At 42.5% G+C, this 22,720-nt stretch overlaps 1 protein-coding gene across 1 annotated transcript in view; it reads right to left on the bottom strand.

Moving 5' to 3' along the window:
• CPXM2 (carboxypeptidase X, M14 family member 2) overlaps positions 1-21,995 on the bottom strand; it is a 115,820-nt gene extending 93,825 nt beyond the window's left edge. Inside the window, exons 1-2 of the mRNA XM_030570797.1 lie at positions 21,474-21,995; positions 12,303-12,404 (exon numbers count right to left, since the gene is read on the bottom strand). Coding sequence (XP_030426657.1) covers positions 12,303-12,404; positions 21,474-21,801 — 430 coding nt within the window. The 5' untranslated portion in view covers positions 21,802-21,995. The remainder of the gene's footprint in view (positions 1-12,302; positions 12,405-21,473) is intronic.
• Positions 21,996-22,720: the final 725 nt, after the last annotated feature.

Raw genomic sequence — 22,720 nt, forward strand, 5'->3', positions numbered from 1 at the left:
ACCACTAAGCTATCCCTCCCCTACAAAAGAACACTGCAGTGTATTTGGTATCTCTCTGAAAGAGATGTCTTCCCTTTAACTGCTAGAGATCAAAATCATTAAAATGTAATGATTATAATGAGTTCAAAATTAAGTGCAAGTGAGGCTGACTTGTGAGCCATTAATTCAAAACATTTTCATCCAATATTTGTTTAAGGCACCAGGATGAACAGAATGCATGATTCCAAGTAAAGCAGCCAAACTAAATATAGTAGTCAAAAAACAAGAATTAGCCTTCTCTTGCAAAGTCAAACATACTTAGCCAAGCATTTCAGATAAAAAACAGAGGCAAACCACTCTCACAAGAGCTGGGTGTTTGACAAAAACTACCAGTGGAAAAGCATACTTCTTGAATATGCATGTGTCTAAAGTATCTTAAAAATATCAAAACCTTGAAATCCACTGCAGGGCCAAAAAGATTCCACAAAGGGGACACAAACAATAGTTACAGCACAAAAGACATCTTAATCTTGTCCATGCACTTAACTAGAAGAACATGAACTACGAAGATTACTGCTACATTAGATATAACTCTGAGCCAATAAGGGCCCAAAGACAAAGGATGAAAATGGAAAAGGACCAGGGAGCATATTGTCAAGGACACAGTTAAACTAAGACTTTTAGTCTTTTAACAGCTAATCCAAACAACAACCACTGAATTATTATAGCCTGATCTACGCTTACATATTTTACCGATATAACTCTACCAAAATAATTATACTAGTAAAAGCATTGGTGTGTGGATGCATTTCTATCTGTAAAAGGGTGACTTTATACCAGTATACTTATTCCCCTTCTCATAGGGGAATAGTTATACCAATATAGTGCACCTTTATATGGATACAACTGCATCCACACTATGAGAGTTGTATTGCTCTAACTATACTGGTATAGGCAGCAAAGAATCCTGTGGCACCTTATAGACTAACAGACATTTTGGAGCATGAGCTTTCGTAGGTGAATACCCACTTCGTGGGTAGAAGTGGGTAATCACTCACGAAAGCTCATGCTCCAAAACGTCTGTTAGTCTATAAGGTGCCACAGGATTCTTTTGCTGCTTTTACAGATCCAGACTAACACGGCTACCCATCTGATACTATACTGGTATAGTTTAAAGTAGGACAACTTTCCAGTGTAGCAATGCTCCAATGCAAGATAGCACACAATTTCCATCATTCAATCAACACCCAAGTAAGGTTTAATAGATATCTCTCTTATGAAATTGACGTCCTGACTGAAAGAACAATATTTTATCAGAGACTATGTGAAAAATAAAAGAATAAACAAATCTGCCCATCCTGATATCATTATGAAGGCGTAAGTACAAAGTCTGTACTGCCACAGAAAATGAACATAACACAGAAACCATCAATTGTTTCTTAATTAGTCAACATCCCAATCACTAGAAATATGGAATCATTTCTCCTTCATTCAAACTTTTTCTATGTGACTGCTGCCAAAAAACAGTCTTGGTTTCCTTTCTTAAACTGTTCCCATTAGTCTTCAGCTGTGCCAGACACAATAAAGAGAATTTCATTTGACAGTCCCATATTTTTGACTGAAAGAATGCTTCTTCTCCACTTGATTAAGTGTGACATATATAACATACAAAAAGAGCTGTGGCCAGCTTTATGGATTTTTGCTTAGTTTCTTCCACCAAGAGCACAGCCTGAACACCAGGCTAAGGACGGAGTATTCCCATGGGAGAATCACAGGGAAGAGAACCTACCCTCCTCCATTGCAGGTTGCAGAGTGATTGGCACTGCATATGTGAAACTACAGTAACTCTTATGGCCGCATATACATGGATCAGATCTGCGAGTGGTTTAAATTATCCTAGCTCTATTGATTTCAGTGATTTACACTGCTTAAGCATGCAGCCCAGGATTTTGATTTTAAATATGATCCTATTTAGTGGCAAAGAATTATTAACCTTCATAACCATCAATACAGGCACCTCTGTTGATGAAGAAGCATTTTCTAAATCTGTCACACTTGACTGCAAAGCTGAGCCAGAACCAGAAATTGACTCCATTTTCTGATCAATGTTATTTAAAGAGACCTATCTACCACTCATCTTTCAATCAATCAATCTAGGGTCTGGGCTATGGCCAGTCTGAACTTCTTCATATGAAACATATGCTGGAGAGGATACTGAAGCAGATGCACTGCCATCCTTAGAAGCAGCAGTCTGAGGTTTGAAAAACTTTGCAGAGAGCAAAATAGGTTCATGTGAGGCTGTCCAGAATGTCTCTGGCAATTAGGATATGGCAGAACAAACTTGAGAAACAAAAATCTGACCCTGAATGGTAACTACATGGTTCTGTTGACCGATAATGGAATACAGAGTCTTTTTGACTATAGGTCATTGTTTTAATTTAACATTGGTTAGTTGCACCTGAAATGCACTTGTGCACATCTGATGCCTCTGGCTGACAATATGAAATGAATCTGTAAACTTAGTTCAGTGCTTAGTACAATACAAAAATGAGCATCACAAGGTGCCCTTATTGCCTCCATAAGATAATCAGAATCCAAAGACTGACTGAATATGGAACCTGAATTGTCTTATCACCTCTAACAGTATCTCCTCCAGTCAAGATTGAGGCACATTGGTAGGGGAGCATGGGGAGGCACTGAATTACCATGCCATATGGTGAACCAGTTGATGGATAGAGAATGATAGCATTTAAAACAACACATTGCAGCTGAAAGAAAACATTAAACTATTAAGCATGGAGCAGACACAGGAAATGATATGTCTTAAGCTCATGGCAGGTTATAAATCTCTTTTATATTCAGAATGATGAGTTCAGGTATCTCCAGCTTAACTCAACCACATTTTCTCTCTGATATTTTTATGGCATTTATTAAAGTTTGCATTTACCAAGGAAAACAGGAACAGAAAATATTTTGTATGTGCAATGTGGCCAAATCAACACTGCAGGTGCAACTTTTAGCACTTCACTTTTGAGCCATCCCTCCCACTCCTTGCCACTTACAAATTCTTGCTTGAGAATATGCTGCTAACCATAAAGCCCATCGAAGTTTTCTCCATTCATAGGCAGCAGAAAGAACCTAGGGATGGAGAGACAAACTCTAATACAAAACTGTCCCAGGGCTGAGAGGATACAAATAAAACAGTCAGCCAGGGAACACAGCCCTCCACCTTGTAACAATGAGCAAGAAGTGTGCATATACCAACCCCACCCAGTCTCTCTCTCTTCCTGAATCAGCAATAACTTCTATAGGCCAGCAGGGGGAAGAGAGACCAAGGTTAAATGAATTTATTTACATGAAGTTCTGCCTGTGATTATGCCATCCAGAGGTAAGCCTTAGTTCCCCTCTATTCCTCTCCACACTGAGCCTGACAGTCCTCTGACAATGACTTCTGACTCTTTGGAAGACAGGTTAGCTTAAAAACTTGACCTACATACAGAGTGGGTAACAGGAAATACCTAAAATCAGTGCAACTCATCTTAAAATAGCTTTTAAAAATTAAAACTTCTGCCCTAAGTTTCAATAATATAAAGGTTAGATTTGTCTGACACTGTAATAAGTACAGATTTTAAAAATAAATCTGCTATTACTATTTGATATGGGATAATGAAAGGCCTGAATAAAAACACATACTCTTCATGAGGAGAGCTATTACTCACACAGTGCATTCAGAGGAAATTCGTATGGTTGCAATTTATCTAATTCCAGACTTTGCTTGCTTGCTTGATGACTGGGAAGGAAATCTGTTTGCCTTTTCTTAAATATGTTAGAAGAAACAAATAAATTGGGGTTGGGATTTTTGTTTTGTTTTGTTTTTAATTCATTTTCCTATTAGACAGAATCTTTTTGACCAAGGATTTTTTGTTCAAACCCATCTCTAACATAGTAGTAAAACATCCAAAGTGACTTACTTGAACATTCTATCAGTGATGGGATACAAAGAACTAGCAAAATTTAGATAGAGAACAACAGGGAGCTGTTTTATAGGGCTGTATGAAACTGGGGAAAACTCACCCAATAGGTAAGTTTTTTTATCACAAAAGCACCCCAAGTTTTACAAGCTCTTTAACCCCTGAAAAACGTAAAGAAAGTTGAAGAAGTTAGAAGAAAGAGGAAAAGTAACAGTGCAAGAAATAATTAGAATTCTAAGAGTTTGAGGAAACCCAAGCCAGAGATTAATTAAAATAAAACATGGCCCGAACCAAGAAAAGAAGGCCTCAATTTGGCTCAGCCGGGAGAAGAGTATTTCTGGAAAGAAGGAAAGTGGGAGGAGTGTCTTCTGGAAACTAGTCTTCTGGCAGGGACTGGGGATTACTGCTGGAGAAAACAAACCCATGAATGGCATAGGAACTCCATTGGAAAATACACCATTGATGAAGCCATCTGAGTATGGAGCCCAGATCATTCATACCATTCATTCATGCCTTAATCCACCAGTGGAAAGGGCATGCTTTTTAAAGAGCTAAGTAAATTTACCAGCACACTATATCCAGGCCTTCTTGTTCCCACATCCCACTAGTTTTGCTGCTTTTCATGGCAGCCCTTGCCAATCTTTCTGAGGCACTTTGGGTTTCAAACAGCTGCGCACTGTACATATAGCACATTGATTTCAGCTGCCTCCCATGCTTAATTATTTCGTCCATTACCACTTCCCCTCCCCCCAGCCATCTGGCTTCAGTCTAGGGAAGGGGAAGCCCATTCAGGTTAAACAAGAATTTTTGTCCCAAATTCAAGCCAACACCTAGGTTTCATGGTTTTAAAAGTTCAGTTAATGTCTTTTAAATTATTAGTAGTCATCATTTTCACAACCCTCTGAGCTGTCTGATTACAGAAATGCCAAAATACTACAAGAAAGGCAGAGCTCTCTGCATTTCCAAGCTGATCATAGGGTTGCCACTTGGTCGGTTCTTAATTGGCCTGGCCAGTTTATGTATCATCTTGCTGGTTGTGGGTGAAAAGATTTAGTGTGCTCAGTTTTCTTCCTACCTGGAACCAACACTCCCTGTAAGCTGCATGCACACGCTGCCATGCAACAATCTTATAACTACTGTGCAAATCATGTGGTTAGGAATGTGGTCCTGCTTTGTGTGTTGGGCCTTCAACCTGCAGAAACTGCAGTGGCTCCTCTTGGCACTGGGGACAAGAATAGACGTGAGGCTCACTATCAAAGAGGGGTAAGGAGCTGGGTAAGGGAGGCAGGGGCTTGTGGGAGGAGATGGTAGGGGGGCACCTTAACAGCTGTGGTGGGGGACTGGCCAATGGTCAGCTTTTCCGCATCTCTGATGTGGCAACCCTCTATCAGAACAAAGCACTGGAAATCCTGGAAGGAAGCCTGCTCTTATGAAACTCCCAGCTCAGTTTTGCAGACCTAAAAAGTTCGAGTAGTTCACACCAGGTTCAGATTAAATTTTCAATGCTTAGGCACTTACCCAATCCAAATGTCTGAACACTGAGTTTCTCCCATCTCTATTCCAGCCTCCTAATTATCTTCTTGCTGATGATGTTAGCCTGTCACAGAACTAATCCTCTAAGGAGAGACAGATGCCCAGCCTACCCATGACAGATTTTTGTTAGGGGAGTTTGTTTATATGCACTCTGCGGTAAAAGCCTTTAAGTTGTTGTATAAGTGCTCCTTTCAAAAGGCTTTATTAAAGGGAGAGATACTGCTGTAAAGGTGGAGTGTTTGGCTTCTCCTTGATTGAGCTGTTACTTGGGACCTTATTGTTACCTCATCCAGGGGAAAACTAAGGCAGGCCACAGCAGAGTGGCAGCAGTGGCCATTTACACGGTCTTAATGGAGCTCCACATTTTATCCCACACAGCCTCTAAAGGGTGTGACTCCTCCAGGAGGAAAAAAACCACTGACCCAGGAGATGAAGGGGAGCTTTCTGGCCATGGAAAAGCAAAAGTCTTTTGGAAGTTCTGCACTGCTGGCCAGAGGAGAGGAGCTGCCTCTCTCCCCTCTCCCAGCAATAAACACATGTTCTGCTGTTACTGAGCTTGTGCCTGTGTCATCATTCCAGGGACAAGAGCCTCCTCCCTCCATGCAGGTAAGAAACTGGAGCTGTCGGTCTCAGGCCCTCTGACTAACCCATGTCACTTTCTATTCTCATGTACACCCCAAATGCCTAGTTCTATACCTCTAGCTCTTTTATTGCTGCCTGAAGGCCTAATCTGGCCCATTCTGTACTACACTACAAGGGCTTGTCTAACATGAACAAACACTCTCTAACTCAGATGTGGAGGGGGAAGAAATCTGACTCTGAATTAGGGAATGAAAGTGAGCAATGAGCACATGGAGGATGGATATTGTGCTATTTTATCTCAGCATTTTTAAGGGGCTGGGTGGTGTTATAACTGCATAACTACCTTTCCGTTTAGTGAGGACTCTGCTGCTGCTGCTGCTAACATTTTTGCTGTGCTTTGAAAAGTTTGTGGTGTTATTTTTGAAAGAGCCGCGTAGCTTCCTTCTTTCCCAGTAAATGATTGCTTTTTGACAAGCATTCAGAAAGTTACATGAAAGACTGCTGCAGCTTATTTGGCAATACCAAAGAATTCAGATCCATTCGCAGAACTGTGCATAGACAATATAAAGGGTCATTACTTAGATTGGTTTAGAAAGTGGACCCAAAGGACATTTAAGCATCATTTTTTCCTTTTAACTGCATAATCCTAAACTAGTGCTGAATGCCTGGAGCTGTTTTGTGAGTATTTCTGTAAGTAAGCTTATTGAGACTGCTTTGCTGTACTTTGTGGGGTTTTATTTGTTGTTCACAAACACGCACACATAAGTGCCAATTTACTTTTGGAAAGAGTCTCAGGTCCTGAAAGTTGAATAAATTCCAGTACAAAAGGCTACCTTGCAGAAAATTCCTGCAGAAAGTGCATTAGTCATAATTCGCTAATCTTCTTTTTTTTGTTTTCCAGTTTCATTCCTCCAGTCAGGAAGCAAAAAATACACCCTATGACTTGCCTGACCAATTACATCCCACAAACAACACATTTTAGGGAATAGGTACACCAGAAGCAAACTTAACATAGCTGCTGCAATTTATAAGTAACAGGAAACTGTAGGAAGCTCTCAGTGTTACAATATTCCCATATTTTATGAATTTGTCAACTCACTCTAAAATATTCTTGATATTTGGGGTTGTTGGTTTTGCTCACATGAAGAGTTACCACCATTTTCAGTAACGTTTCAGAGAAGCAAGAAACAGAAAGGAGGGGCACAACGTCAGATTCTAAGGGCAGAAAGGACCACCAGGTCATCTGGAATGACCTCCTGTATATCACAGGCCACCAACACCACTCAGCACACACACACTAAACCCAACTACCAAAATTAGACCAACGTATTACAGTCCACAGGAGACTAGACTGTTGTGGCAGAGAATAGGAAGGACCAAGGTGGCCCTGTGTCCAAGGTCGCCCGCATTGGCAGGGAAATAATTAAATGCAATATACACACACAATCCTGGCAAGTGACCTGCATCCACACTCTGCTGAGGAAGCAACTCCCCCTTCACCCCCACCCAAAGTCACTGCCATTCTGGCTTGGGGGAAATTCCTTCCCAACCCCACATATAGTGATCAGTTAGACATTAAGTATGTGAGCAAGAACCAACCAGCCACGCAACTGAGAGAATGCTCAGTGCTACCTCAAAGCACTGCCCCTCCTCCCCGTCCAACGTCCATCTTCAGCTGTGACCACCCCTGATGCTTCAGAGGAAGGAGACAAAAAAATCCCAGAATATATTAGGGTGGAAATTCCTTCCTGACCTCTGCAGGTGGCCAGCTGAAACCCTGAAGCATGAGCTTTTTGGAACATAAGTCAAGCCCCAGGTCTGTTGAGTTCTGGCCCCTACATCACAAATAACCCCATCATGTAATTGTACCCATACATTTGTCCAACTCTCTCTTAAAACAAACCAAGGTTATAGTACTTCTGATTACGAACTCCCCATTAACATAGCTCATGTATTACATGGTAGGGAAGATATTTTTGCACTTGCAGAACTGGGATGATGCTGTGTCCTTTGGTAAATTTGAATGCCCATTTCTGTCATTGCCACCGCTTCTAGGAATGACATTGCAGTGCCAGAAAAGCTGACCATTTGGTGCTGCTCTCCCTGTGTGAATGGGCATCAAAGAACTCAGGGAAGATTAGGCTGGGGGACGTCCTGGGATCAGGAAAGCATAATGGTGGTATAAAGTTGTCTTAGCCTCCCTTTGCGCTGGCCTGCAAGTTTTGTGCTGCAACTGTCTGTCAAATTCACCTTATCCTACTTGGGTTGCCCTACAGGTCACAGCACTGCCTAAAATCCTTGCAGTACCATGTGCTGTGATTCTGCCTTTGACATACCATTCCCATCTCCATCATGTCTCTTTCTACCCCTTACGTCAGGGTTGCAAGGGGTCCTTGAAAGGCAGCCTTTCAGCTGGCTTCCACAGTACCTGAGTTGGAGAAATCCTCCCACCAGATGAAGTCAGGATTTTAGGGCCCTTTACATTGCTTCAGTCTATCTACTCTGGAGCAGCAGTGAGAATCTCGCCCTTCAAATGAGCGATATGGAAGAGTCTGAGGCTGCAATCCTCACCTGCTGTCAAGAAGCATACAGAGCAACTAGAGGAGAGGTGGAGGTTGTTTGCATAACTGCCTTTAAGTCCTTGTTCCCTAGAGCTCAGGCTGACGATGCGCTGGGCCGGTCTCCCTACTGCCAAAAGTCCCCAGGTTCCATTAGACAGTCAGGAATCATCAGGACAGAGGGAAGCCCTGGCTACTCTCCTGTTCCCCATGCCACACCCAATTCACCAGCACCAGGGAATGTGCATGGGATAAGAGCTGCTACTTTGGCTTTACATCTCCAGATGATCTCCTAGACTAGGGTGAACCTCCTATGACTGGCTAGGGCAGATTGAAGGCTGCCGCACCAGTAGAGCACCAGTGGGATTGTCTGGAATGCAATTTAAGATTGAGCTTCACTATGCTGGGATGACTGACCTATGAGTTGTCTGAGTCTCTTCTAGACATTCCAACGTTCAGAAAAATTTGACTAAGTAATGTTATATTTTTGGCACTGAGAGCTTCTAAATGAAACTTTGGCTTGGAGCATAAAAAAATGTAAAGAACACAAGAAAAGGGTTTTTTTCTTGTGTACTTCAGAACACAGTGCTCAGGCCAGCCAGCTGAGTGGATGTCAACTATCATTCTGTTTGTCCCTGGTAACATTTTAATCATCTATCAATTATGAAAAGAAAGAAAAGGCTGAGAATTCAAGCTCTATTTGCGTGCTGGAGTTATTAACTGCAGTGTCCCAGTAAATCCATTTTGATTTCTGTAAGCGTAAGCATACAATACACTTTACAAAGAATGATGGACTTGAGTCAAAATTCAGATTCAAACAAATCTTTTGGAGGTTTCAAATCTGATCCTGGATCCAGTTTTGAGCTTTGTAGATGCCCGCCCTCACTTTTATGGGATAATCTCAATCCACCATTCAAAGGTGAGGGTGAGGAGAGAGGTTCACAATCCAGAGCTGACATTTGTGGTTTAGGAACATCTACAATTTTAATATATTTTGAAATTTCCCCCTCACTTGACAGATGTTTTAGGAAGACACTGACAGTAAAGGAGGGCTATAAAACTGTCAGCGTAATATAGGCTATCTCTGAAGAAGTGAACATAAATATACTCTAATTGCGGGAAAAGAATGAACTACTTGGTTTTCAAGTGTTCACATTCCAAACAGTGTCATTTCCCAGTACACTGTAGTGAGTCATGCACTCAGGTGGTTTACAGTAAAACTCAGTGTGTTAGAGGCAGGAGATACTGGGCCCAGCCCAACACTCCCTACTCAAGGGTAACTTCCAAAGAAATCAAGGGGAATGTTTCCTGAAGCACAGACAAGAAGGTAAAAGAAATGAAGTTGAGCAGCAATGGATCTGTAGACTCCCTCCAGGACCCTGCTTCAGGGCCAAATATTGGAAGCCAATCAGAGGTATTGGGGCTGGAGACTCCCCTTAGTCTCCTGCACAGTCTGAGTTGGGCAGAGTAGGAACAAAACACTTAGCCGTAGTCTCCATGGAGCTGGTGCTAAGCAGGAGGCCCTCAAGATTCCCCCTGGTCCCTTCAGTGGGACCAGGGAAAGCAGCAGAAGCTGAAGATCTGCTTCCTGACCCTGTGGAAAGCACTGAGATTAGTGGGGCTGGAGGCTTCCTCAGGTCTCCTCCATAGGGGTGCATGGAGCAGCTAGGGATGGAAGCCCACACATACTCCCTACATCCTCTCCATGGATCCAAGGATCAGGAGAACTGAGAAGCCAGAGAGAGCTAGGGAGCTTGCGGTAGTAAAAAAGATGGGGAAGGCCCAGGGAGCTACTCTGTCAGTGGCAGGTGGGAAAGAAATTGTCACTCTCTGGAATATCTCCATAGTGCCATTGACCCTTACAATCTGAATAGAGAAATCAGACATAGGAAATGTTATTATCCCCATTTCACATCCAGGGAACTGAGGTAGAGAGAGATGAAATGTTTGTCTAGGGCCACACTGATTGTCTGTGGAAAAGTCAGGAAATGAACCTATATCTCCTGAATTCCAGTTTACTGACTTACCCACAAGACTGTCTTTCCTTTCCAGATACTTGGAGTCTTTGAAATTTACCCATTTACAAAACAATCCAAATGATTAAAGCTCCTTTCATCTAAAATTTGTGAGAATTTCAGCTGTACTATTTTTTTGTAGCTGGTTCTTCTTCTGGAGAATCAAAGGAATATTAAGTTGATCTTAGCCAAGTCACACACCACAGATAATTCACAAACAGCCTGTAGGCCAGGGGTAGGCAACCTATGGCACGCATGCCAAAGGCAGCACACGAGCTGATTTTCAGCAGCACTCACACTGCCCAAGTCCTGGCCACTGGTCCAGGCAGCTCTGCATTTTAATTTAATTTTAAATGAAGCTTCTTAAACATTTGAAAAACCTTATTTACTTTACATACAACAATAATTTCGTTATATATTATAGACTTATAGAAAGAGACCTTCTAAAAACATTAAAATGTATAACTGGCACACGAAACCTTAAATTAGAGTGAATAAATGAGGACTCAGCACAGCACTTCTGAAAGGTTGCTGACCCCTGCTATACGCTGACATATATTCACATAAAACATTAGTTGGACAATTCACATTAATGAAAATCAAAATGTTTGAGTAAGTCACAATGGGAAAAATTAATCAGAAACTATTCAATAGAATTGCAATATTTTACATCTCCATGAATGAGAAGCTACTGAATAGACATACTCAAGAAAGAAATTTAGGTTCATACACCTGCACATGAAAATATTTTCAAAACTTTTCTTAAAAAAAACCCACAACATTTTAAAAACACCTTAGGACTCTGGGAGGTAGGAGCAGAGATCAGGTTCATGCTGGTCTGAATCTCCATGCCAGTAATAGAAGTTCATAGTATGTACATGCTGCCAATTCCTATAAATATAAGGAAAGCTGGATTTCTCAAGATATTATGAAGCCTTTCTCTGCTAGATCGTTGATTCAATTCCACCTGAGGTTTGTAATAATTGCAAATCATGACAGCCTGCTGGAGTTTGCTAGCTTTCATGAAATCAATTGGAATATCAGTTCAGATCAGTGGACAAGCATCCACAATACAGAAACCACACTCACAATTAGCATTTGGCTATTCCAGTCTCATATACATTGAGGTGAACCCTCCCGATCAGATTTAACGCATATTGATATGGCAGAATGGGAAATATTTCACTGTTGCTGTTCCAGAGAGACAGCTCTTAAGATAGCACCATTCTTAAAGCACCAAACTCTTTGTTTTAAATGAAAATATACTTTGTTCTTTTATAAATGATAAAAAATATCTTGGGTTTCATTCTCATTTACACTATGGTGCCATTAAACACCACTCCAAAGAGGGAGACTTACTGTAAGGGCCCTTTTACTGCCCAGGTGGTATTAAAAGAGGCCTTAATGGAAATGAGAATTAGGCCCCTTACCTTACATTGTATCTCACTTCATCCTACACTAACACAGTGTGATTCCTTGTCCCCATCTTTTGTCGCACGCTGTGCTAAGATAGGTTACTTCAGCATGCCATTTCATAATCAGCGCAGCATCTAGACATTTCACAGCACTCTTCAATATCTTTTGTAATTTAATTTAAATGTGACTGGAGAGAGTAGCAGCTAAACCAAGAATTCCGAAAGGTACTTGAGAAACTCTACACGTACTTTCTCTGACGTCTTCGTAGGCCCTTCGACTTTCATAGTCACCATCTGGCATCTTCTCATTCCCTTTCTTGTTTTTCTCACCTCTCTTGTTGCCATTTTTAGCTGTAGGATGAAAAGAAAAACAAGTTTTACTTTTTTTCACTGTCAAATGTATTTAACAATGGCTAATAACTACACAATGAATAAAACCGTTTGCTTCTGTATGATGGCATTCCAATCCTTCCAATGCAGCAGATGTTTAGAATATTCTGTTATTCTTTTCCCAGGTATGAGAACTATAGAAATATGGGTGCAAGGAATCAGAAGTGTCCTCTTCTTCGCGGCACTACAAAGGAACCAGATATGCATTTCTTTCTTGCACAAACGGAATTCAGTTTTTAATATCTACACATGCGCCAGTGACAGTTCATTGCTCAATCCTCATCATTTGATCAAACATATAAGGGCCCCACCCAACACCTAGACTCCCCTGAATTTTAATGGAGATGGATCAGACCTTAAAAGGGTGTATGAACCTAAATTTCTTTCTGAGTATGTCTATTCAGTAGCTTCTCATTCATGGAGATGTAAAATATTGCAATTCTATTGAATAGTTTCTGATTAATTTTTTCCCATTGTGACTTACTCAAACATTTTGATTTTCATTAATGTGAGTTTATTTAATCAGCAGTGATCCAACATCTTCACAGACCACCACCAATATTCTCTCCCAAGGCAAGAATGTTCCCAAAGCTGGTGAGCGCAAAAACAGCGTTGTTCCGCACTTATATTCTGATTTGTTGCAGTGTCCTCCATATACAACCCTTCTCCTCTCCACATAGTTTCTTCCTGCCAGGAGCATGAATAGTATGTTTGGTTGGGTTTGACAGAAGTAATTTGTAAATCAGGAGACAGGCTGACTATGATCATCTGCAGAGAACATTCAACAATCCCATCCCAACAGAAAAGAAGCCTGAAAACACTGTACAAATCTTTATGGCATGTCCCCTCTTAATTGTTTTTAAATATACACCCACTCTGTTAGGCATTTGATATTAGCGCAGTACTCCAGATTGTCCAAGAGTGGTTCTATGGGGAGAATAAAGGGAGAAATTTAGTGCTCTATTTCTCCTCTGGCTTTGTGCCACTACAATGATTAATTCTCTTTCTGCCCATGTGTATCTGAGCTGGCCAAATGCTCCAAAGAGCTCTCCACCTGAATTTTAAAATGAACTCATGTCAGCCATGCTTGGACTCTTTTTATGTCTACTTTCCATGAACATCCAGAAAGTGGAATGTTAAGCTCTCACATTCACATATTCATACCAGGAATTATATAGATTATATAGCTAAGGGTGCTGCCTGACACAACAGGGAGACACTACTCACCAGGGCCTTTGCATGCGAGATTAAAATGAGCCAGATAAGTATTTGATGCATCCTTTGAGTACAGGACAGCACAGGCACAAGCAGCTTCTCTGTGTGAACGTGATTTAAACTCTGCACTCGACAAATCTTTCAGTAGCAAATAGTCCAATCAGCCATCAGGAAGTGAGGGGCAAGTGGTGGAATGTATTTAAGGAGTTAGAAGGAGAGGTGTGGGTCCCACAACTATGTCTGCAGGATTGGAGCCATGAGATATGTTTATGTGGGGCTGGAGTGAGCAATGGGGTGAAGGTGGTTGGGGATGACTAAAATCAGGGGTTGGCATAGAGATTGTGGGGGACTAGGAACTGGAGTTTGGTGGGGGGGGGATTTTGGGGTAGATAGAGTGGGATCGAAGGGTTTGGGGGAGGAAATCCTGGCAAATGGAAGAGATCGGGGTAGATGTTCCTGGGGGAGAGTTGAAGGGCTACAGTTGGGTGGGTCAAGGGCGGGGCAGGGTAGAATGGGCCTTACCAGATCTGATCCTGAGTCACGAAGTTGAATTGTTGGCTGGGGTTGTTGTTTTTCTGATCCATGCCCCCACTCTGTGCTAGCACCTTGTGGTGGCAAGTCTGGGCCTTTCAATCTAGCTAGACACATGGAACTGAGCTAGTCTGGAGCCAATCCATGCCGCCTCAGAAGGACAGCAGCAGAGCTTGGGCTCTTGAGTGGGGCCTGGACAGGCTGCACAAAAAACATCTGGCAATGGAAATGCCATCCCACCCCCCATCCCCAGAACCAGCATCCCCTCTGCCCCACGGGCAGCATGCACAGAGTCCTAGTGGCAGCGCCACCCCTTCTTCACTACAGGCACCAGCTTCCTCCGGGCCCTAGGGTGCCCTGCCCCCACCCATCCCCTTCCACCAAGCCTCTACCCCACCTCTTCCTGCCCTGTTCCACCCCACCTGCCCCCTTCTGTCAAACCCCCATCTCCACCTTGCCTCTCTTCCCACCTCCGCTCTGCCCCAGGCCCCGCCCCCCTTTCCTTAAGCCCCCACCCCGCCTCTTCCCGCCCAGTTCCACTCCCTCCGTCAAGCACGCCCCATCCCTCCCTCTTTCCCCAGCACTTGCTGCATGCCGCAGAACAGCTGATCACAGCAGGCAGGATGCACTGGGAGGGAGAGGGAGGAGTTGATTGGCGGGGCCACCGGCGGACAGGAGGCACTGAGAGGGGGGAGCTGGCTGCCGGTGGGTGCTAAGCATCCACAATTTTTTTCTGTATGTTTTCCAGTCCTGGTGCACCCATGGAGTTGGCGCCTATGTTCTTCACGTTTTATACAAATAACCTAACGCTGCTTATATCTTGCTCCCTCACCATAAATTGCTACCACTCCCTGAGAGAATCAAAGCTCACATGGCTTCTTGAAGTCCTCCTCCCAAACCTTAGTGTTACACTCATCCAATCAGAGAACAGAAACAATAGCATATGATTTATCTGACCAATCACAACTAAAAAGATCAGGTTGAATTTTGAATCTGGACTACTGGATATTGCTACCAAACTGTTCAAATTCAATCCATCATGCATGCAAATCCTCTCATATTCTCTTCCAGAAAGTAGTACATTGAAATAATGAATAAGCTGGAGCAAATCATAATCCACCACCAGCATTCCAGAAGCAGATTCAGCCTCATGCTTATCTCTCTTAAGTCTATTAAATGAAATCTTGATGTTTTTAAAAAGACCCTTTTCTCACCTCAGATCAGTTTGGATATAGAGCTGTTATCGAAGGTAGCAAGCTAAAACGGGTTGAGTCCTTTCTGAAGGGACATACCCAATGAGAAGTGATGGAAAACTGTACCTCCACCATTAGACCCCTTGCTTGGGAAGTTCCACAAGGATAAGTTCTCTCTCTGCTCCTTTTCAACATCTACAGTCATACATTAGCTGAATGATCAAACAGCATGAACTCAAGAGCCAGCAATATGCCAATGTACATAGGTCTAACTATTCTTCACCACATACAACCACACCACTACCACCAAGATGAGCTCAGGATGAAGAGCTGTCTGAAACTGTATACAAGCAAAACAGTGGTGATACTGGTGGGCAGAGGGGATCATTGGGAGATCATTGCAGCTACAGTGTATTCTTCTTTGGTTGAAAGTACTCATCCAGATTTGGTCAGTTTGGTTCATGATCTAGGATTACTCTTAGATTCTTTACTGATGCTAAGTTCTAACAAAGCAACTTCTGTGAGTAATGCTTTCTATCATCTCTTGTTGGCTAGGAAACTGTCCCATCCTGGCAGATGATGGCCTGATCTCAGCTATTCATGCCTTCACCACTTCTTGGCTGGACAACAGCACTGCAATATACCTGGGCATGAAGCCTTCAGCACTTAGGAAACTCCAACTAGTACAAAACTCTGAAGAGCATCTCCTCAGCAACACAGGCTACCACAAGAACTTCAGACTTGTTCTCTACTCTTTATGCTGACTTCCCATAGAATTTCAAATCAAGTTCAAGTCTCAGTCCTTTTACTTGTCCCAGACCATGGAGCATCTTGAACATATCTAAAAAACAACCTGAAACTCTGAGTTGAAGACTGAGATCAACAGCTACACCCCTCTAGCACAAAGGAAAGTAAATAAAGCTAAAGCTTGTCTGTGCAGGAGACAAAACTCTCTTGGGGGCTGATCTGAGACTTTGGAATAAATTCCCCCAGGAACTAAAGACCATCACAAACTGCACTCTCTTCCTATTCAAAAAAGCATCCTTTTTTGACTTGCCTCCCCTAACATACACATAGTAATGTGAATATTTATTTAAAAAACTACCAAAACAAGACACTTCACTACACATTTGCACCACTGGGGAGAGGATGAGAGAAGAATAAATGACAGTTATGTAGTCATGTTGCTTAATGGATTACTGGAAGATATTCAGCTATTACAGCCATGAATGTGGTGTAAGAACAGCTATAGAACAGAATCCACTGAAGCCAATGGAACTAGTTGATTTCAATGGGCTTTGGATCAGGTCCTAAAAAAGCAAGAATGGAATTAAAACATACAAATCCACTTGTGATGGCATCTGTCAATCCAATTTTTTACCTTCCAAGGATTACATGTACAGTTGAATTTATAAGAGTCATGAGGGAGGCAAAGGGCAGGATGAGACTGATGTATTGTTATGTAACTTAAGTGCTCGCAAATACTGCTTTAATAAAAATTTAAAAAAAATTACAGCATAATCCTGGACTTGCCCACCTAAAGTCAATGGGAGACTTGCCCATCGACTTGAATGGAAATGGATTTGTACTTACATTAGTACTTCACAATGTAAAACAGCTGCATTCAAGCCATCAACAGTAATTAACTTAAATTAATCAAGTGCATGTCATATGCAATTTGCTGTAGCCTTTACACTGTTTTAATTTTAGTCCAACTTTAATTCAAAGTTAGCACTGATCACTAACAGCTGCTCAGCCAAAGGGCAGATCACACATTCCCATTCCTCTGCCTTTCTTCATTCCAGCCAAGATCCCCTCTAGTGTTTGCTACAACACATAATTAATCCAAAATGCCCCTGCTCCCACTGAGCTTCACAAAAAAGGAACATTTTATATTTACTGTATGTCCCTTGGTTTAATCTTTATTCAATGTATGTGTTTGTTCATATATGTAAATATATAAATACTTACACCACCTCCACACATATTTATAGTTAGATTCATAATTATTAGTTAAGCACCAATCAGTCATGAGCTCAGCACGATCTGAACCTTTATAAGGCCAATTTTTCAAAATTAGGTGTGCAATTCTAGGCACCTACATTTATATTTTGGCACTTATGTAAGTGACTTGGTTTTTAGAGGTGCTGAAAACCAACAGCTTTAATTGATTTTAATGGTACTAATCCATGTAACACTGCACTAGATGGTATTTTAGATTTAACCTACATAGTTGCTGGATCACCCTATAGTTATTTTGTGTAGATTATAGATAGAGCTGCTAGTGCCATCTATAGTTAAGGTTCTTCAATACTTCTCAGTATAAGATCCCTTTTTCCAGTTGCTTATAACTTTGCCAGTCCTTAGGTGTTCAGGTTGAGCTTCAACATGTTGGATGTCTGCCTTAGGGTGAATTATTTTGGGTAGTTTCAGTTAAAATGTTTCAGACATTCCAGAGCATGAGTAAGAGGAAAATGTGGTTTTTCCCATATAAAAAAAAAATCTTATGACAATTTCTATTAAAGATGTTCTAGTGCCTCCATGCTTTGGAGCAGGGACTTGAAATTTGTCAGGGAGTCACGCGGGTGTTGGGAATATGCCCTTTACTGTCACCCTGAAAAAATGCCCAAATATGGCCACGCTATAAATCTTTGAAAAATTTCAATTCACACATGCTCAGCTGAGACTTCTTAGAGGTTGGCAGCTCAATATTTCTCTGCACTGAACATGATCCGGTCCAGGGCTGAAAAGGCTGAGCAGGAGTTTCCCTGTAATTGCTTCAGGCTGTGTGGCACCAATCATCAGAACCACAAAGAAGGAAATTGTCCTTCATGCTCTCATTGCCCACCATACTGGTGCCCAGGTAGCAAGGAGGAGGAAGCCATCTAACTGAAATGCAGAAGAAACTGGAGCTGGATATGGGAGGAAGGGGTAGGGTTGGGACAAGGAATATGGTGAGGAAGACTGGGATCTAGGGAGGAAAGAATGAAAGATGTATACTGGAAGAGGATACCTGGAAGGAGGGGAGATTGGGAACAACTGGGACCAGCATGGGGATACTGAGACTGGGAGCTTGTGGGGGCAGAGAGACTGGGACTTAGTCACGGAGCCTAGACTGACTGGTCAAGGAAAGAGAAACTGGAATGAGCAGACTGAGACTGGGTAGGTGAGGAGACTGGTATTGTGAGGAGCAAGGGACGAGAGGGTGGACACTAGAATGAGAAACTGGAGAGAGGAACAAGAATGGCACAAGGACAGCGTGGAGGGGACAAGGGCACCAACATTTCTAAGTCTCACCGTTCCTCTGCTATCAACAAATGTGAGTGGAATGTGTCTCGTATCTCCCTCTAGTACCGGTCCACATAGAGGATGGCCACCTACTACTGCTGCCAGTTACTCCCTTAGTTCAAGTGGCAGAAGTCTGTGGTAAATCTAAAGGCTCCAGCCCACCTGATAAATCATGTGGGTTTCAATGCAGTGCCATAGCACAGAATTTCTGTTTTTACAGTTTGCTTTTTTTTTTAAACCTAGGAAATTAGAAAGAAAAACTAGGTTAAAAGAATATTAAAGTTGGGACACCACACGCTCAAAAGTTGAGGAAGCCAGCATCACAGGGTGTGCTGCCTCCCAATCGCCCCCTTGTGGCATGAGGTCACTCTGCAGGCCCCCTTCCATCAATCTCACCCCTCTCCGGGGCTCCCCAACTAAACTCACAACAGATCACTCTTGCAGGCCCTTCCCCAGGGCTTTATTTATTTTCCAAAACAACAAACAAAAATGAAAACACTAAGCAGTTACCCTTCGGACCTTAGTCTCTACCCCTAAGGCTACTGCCAGGCCTCCTGTCTCCAGCAGACCCTGCCATTCCTTCCTTTTTCTGCAGTTCCTTCAACTTCCTCAGACCCTCTGCCCGCCTTCCTTGTACTCTTTATTAGCTGATCCCCATTCAGATGTGCCTCCTTAGTAACTGGGATTGGAAGGTCCCAGGCCTCTGGCCCTTAAACGGACAAGCCACCTTGTTACAGCCATTAATTCAGTTTCCTTTGTGCATATGCATTCTAAGAGTCTTTAATTACATGATCACATAGTAGTTTTTTTCCACAGGATCCCTACCTTATTAATCCCACAGGAGGGACCTGTCTTGGGAATGAATCAGAGTGGTGTAAAGGGGATTGCTGTCTGTAGGACTCTGGCCTCATTTGTTGCAGAAGTTGGAAAGTGTGTGAATGAGGAAGGAGATTGCAGGAAGAGAAGAGAATCAAATTCTATCCCTGCCACTGCCACAGAGCTCCTGGGTGATGCTGGGCTTTCTGGAGTATGTTTGCAGGTGTGCTGCTAGGAAAGTTGGGGTAAAGCCAGTAGGGAGCTTGAAGGCAGTATAGAGCTACAGAGCCTCCAAGATGGCGGCTCAGCACTTGGTAGATCACCTGAGTTCTGGATCTTGGAGAATCAACCAATTTAGTGTTTAGTACCTATCACTTCCTAAGTGGACCAAACTTCACCAAGGGAAGACTTTTCAGTGAATTCTACAAGTGCAAGCATGCAAAGTTTCTAGAAACCAATTTGGATCAAAGGGGATAATATGGCTGTACATATGTGGGGCTTCTTACATACCTGCTGGAGTCCAGAGAGTTGTGAACTGAACCCTGTACACAAACAGGGTCATTGCACCTCAGGGAACCCTCCTTCCTTCCCCCAACACAAAATGGGAGGAAAAGCAGTGCATGCACTACTAGATAATAAGCTGAATCAGCACATCCCAGAGTTACCCTGCTAGTGCTATCTGCTTTTGAACCTTCTGTCTAGCTGCTGATCCCCAGTGGAGCACCAGGTTATAGGTTTCTTGTACTACTGCTACCTTTACTCAGGCAGACTCTCTGCTACTAGGTCTTCTGGCCTGGGTTGTACCTGCAGCTAAGATCTGCTGGCCCTCTAATGATTTTCAACACTGCAGAAATGGTAAATTTGGGGCATAATTTATAAAAAAGTTGTCTTCAATTTTTTCTTGATCAGAAAGTAACTGATTTTTACCAGTTTTACATTTAAACTGCAACCCTTAATTTAATATCACCTATATGCAATTGGGAAGAGTTAATGCCACTATGAGAACCTTACCTCTCCAATTTGCTGTGATGTGGGTGTCTTTAATTTGCAAATTTTGTGCCATATCCCATAGTATTTAAGGATACAAAATTCCTATTGAAGCCAATAGGAGTTTTGCCTGAGCAAGGGCTGTGGGATTTGGCCCTTAATTTTATAAGATTGTGGCTTACTCCATGAAATAATTTAGATTTAGAATTTCCACCAAGGGAATGAAATAAGGCCAGGGCAATCAGAGAATGCCTGTAGAATAAACTGCCCAGCCACCTTAGTGTAACTGTGTCGAAATAGAAACCACTCTACTGTGCTTACTGACGACAGTTTGGGGAATTATAGTAATGTGTACGTTTCCAGTAGCTTGTCTTCTTCCAGCCAAAGAAATTACATGTAATAACTGAAGTGATGGACGATATGGCTGCCCTTTCATTTATTTATGAAATTATTTATTAGTACTTCCTAATAATTAAAATTAATCCCCCTAGGAACTGATCTCTCTGAAGAAAAATCCCTGTTTACATTTCTGTCATGGGAGATCTTTAAAGTGAAATCTGACAGTGATTCACCTGCAAAGGTGAAGAACATTTAGAGTTAAAATGACGGGAGGTACAATATGAAATCACCATAAGACAATCAGATTTTCCCATGGAGTGAGACTCTCTTCATTTGATTGCAAAACTGTAGCTTCAACAACAAGCCAAATGTGAAATATGATAAGAAGGGAAGTTCATGCACCAGCTGGAGTCTCATTTGATTAATGAAATTCAGTGTTTTTTGAGCTCTTAATGTGACAGGTGAAAGGGAGAGGGTAAAAGTGCATGTGAGATTTCCAAAGAGCTGAAAAGCTTGGTGTTAGAAGTTAGTATGTGTCATCATCACCAGCACATTTATTATTATTACTATCAGTATTAGAGTATTGATTTATGTTAGAAGTCAGAGTTGGTGTGAGACTCAGCAGAGCTCTGAAAGTTTGGAGGAAGAGGTGGAAAGTTACCTGGTAGAATCTCTAGAATGGATTTTTCTTTTTTGTTGCCTTTCTTCTGTTTTAACTCTTTCTTGCCGGATCTGAACCTTGGGGGCTCCTCTGCCTCTGCAACGGGGGCTGTTTCTTCCTGTCCAGGTTGCTCTGTGAAAGGGGAAAATTCCTCATCGGGACTTGGATAGGAATAATAATGATCCCTGTTTATAATCTCCTGCAGGTAATAATCCTGATCCTCCACAGGCAAAGCCTGGGATAAATCTTCAAGCAGTGCTAGCCCAAAGGCACAGAGAGCAAGACAGAGCTGAGACGAACAGGAGCTTTTCTTGCTAAGAGAAATCATTTTTTTAAAGCAGCACAAAAGCTCCACTCTGAGTTCCAGATCCTTATTCAGCAGATAGGAAAAACAGCAAGCTGTGGTCACTGGTGAATTCCAGGACTTGTGTAGTGATAGAGAGTCCGGTCTGTGATAAATGCTTCTGCATTAGACTAGTTTGCAAAAGTTGCAAGGAGTGCAGTGAGAGAGAGGGCTGAGGAGGGAGGGAGGGAGGCAGGAGCCCAAGGTGCATGTGATCATAGGACTCACCAGCCAGACACATATACAGACACAGAGGGGGAAGAGAGACAGCTCTGCTCTGCCAGCACTTGGCAGGTGTGACTCTCCAGAACACTCTGTCTTGTTTTCTTTCTTGCTTTCTATTTCCCTCTCTTTCTTTCACTGCAAAAACCAGGGTTACAAGACACAGTTTTCAGCTCAATGTCTTGGCTTGTGTAACTCTTCCGCGAGGTGGTGTTGGCAGCAACGGGGGTTGGATTCAATATCTAGGGGTTCCTCTTAAAAATGAGAAACAGTCCTTGTTCAAGCCCCTACCCAGTAATCTGGGAAAACTAAACACTGCTCCCGGTGCATCTAAGGGTATATCTACACTATCCGCCAGATCGGTGGGCAGCGATCAATCCAGCAGGGGTCGATTTATCATGTCTAGTCTACATGCAATAAATCAACCCCCCTGTGCTCTCCCGTCAACTCCTGTACTCCACCAACGCGAGAGGCGCAGGCAGAGTCAACGGGGGAGAGGCAACAGCTGACTCACTGTGGTGAAGACACCATGGTAAGTCAATGTAAGTACATCAACTTCAGCTACATTATTCACATAGCTGAAGTTGCGTAACTTAGATCAAACACCCTCCACCCCCCGCATCCCCCCAGCCATAGACCAGGCCTAAGAGGCAATGCTTCCTCACTCACAAGCCCTGAGGAA

This window comes from Gopherus evgoodei, chromosome 7 (assembly GCF_007399415.2).
Source record: "Gopherus evgoodei ecotype Sinaloan lineage chromosome 7, rGopEvg1_v1.p, whole genome shotgun sequence".
NCBI lineage: Eukaryota > Metazoa > Chordata > Testudines > Testudinidae > Gopherus > Gopherus evgoodei.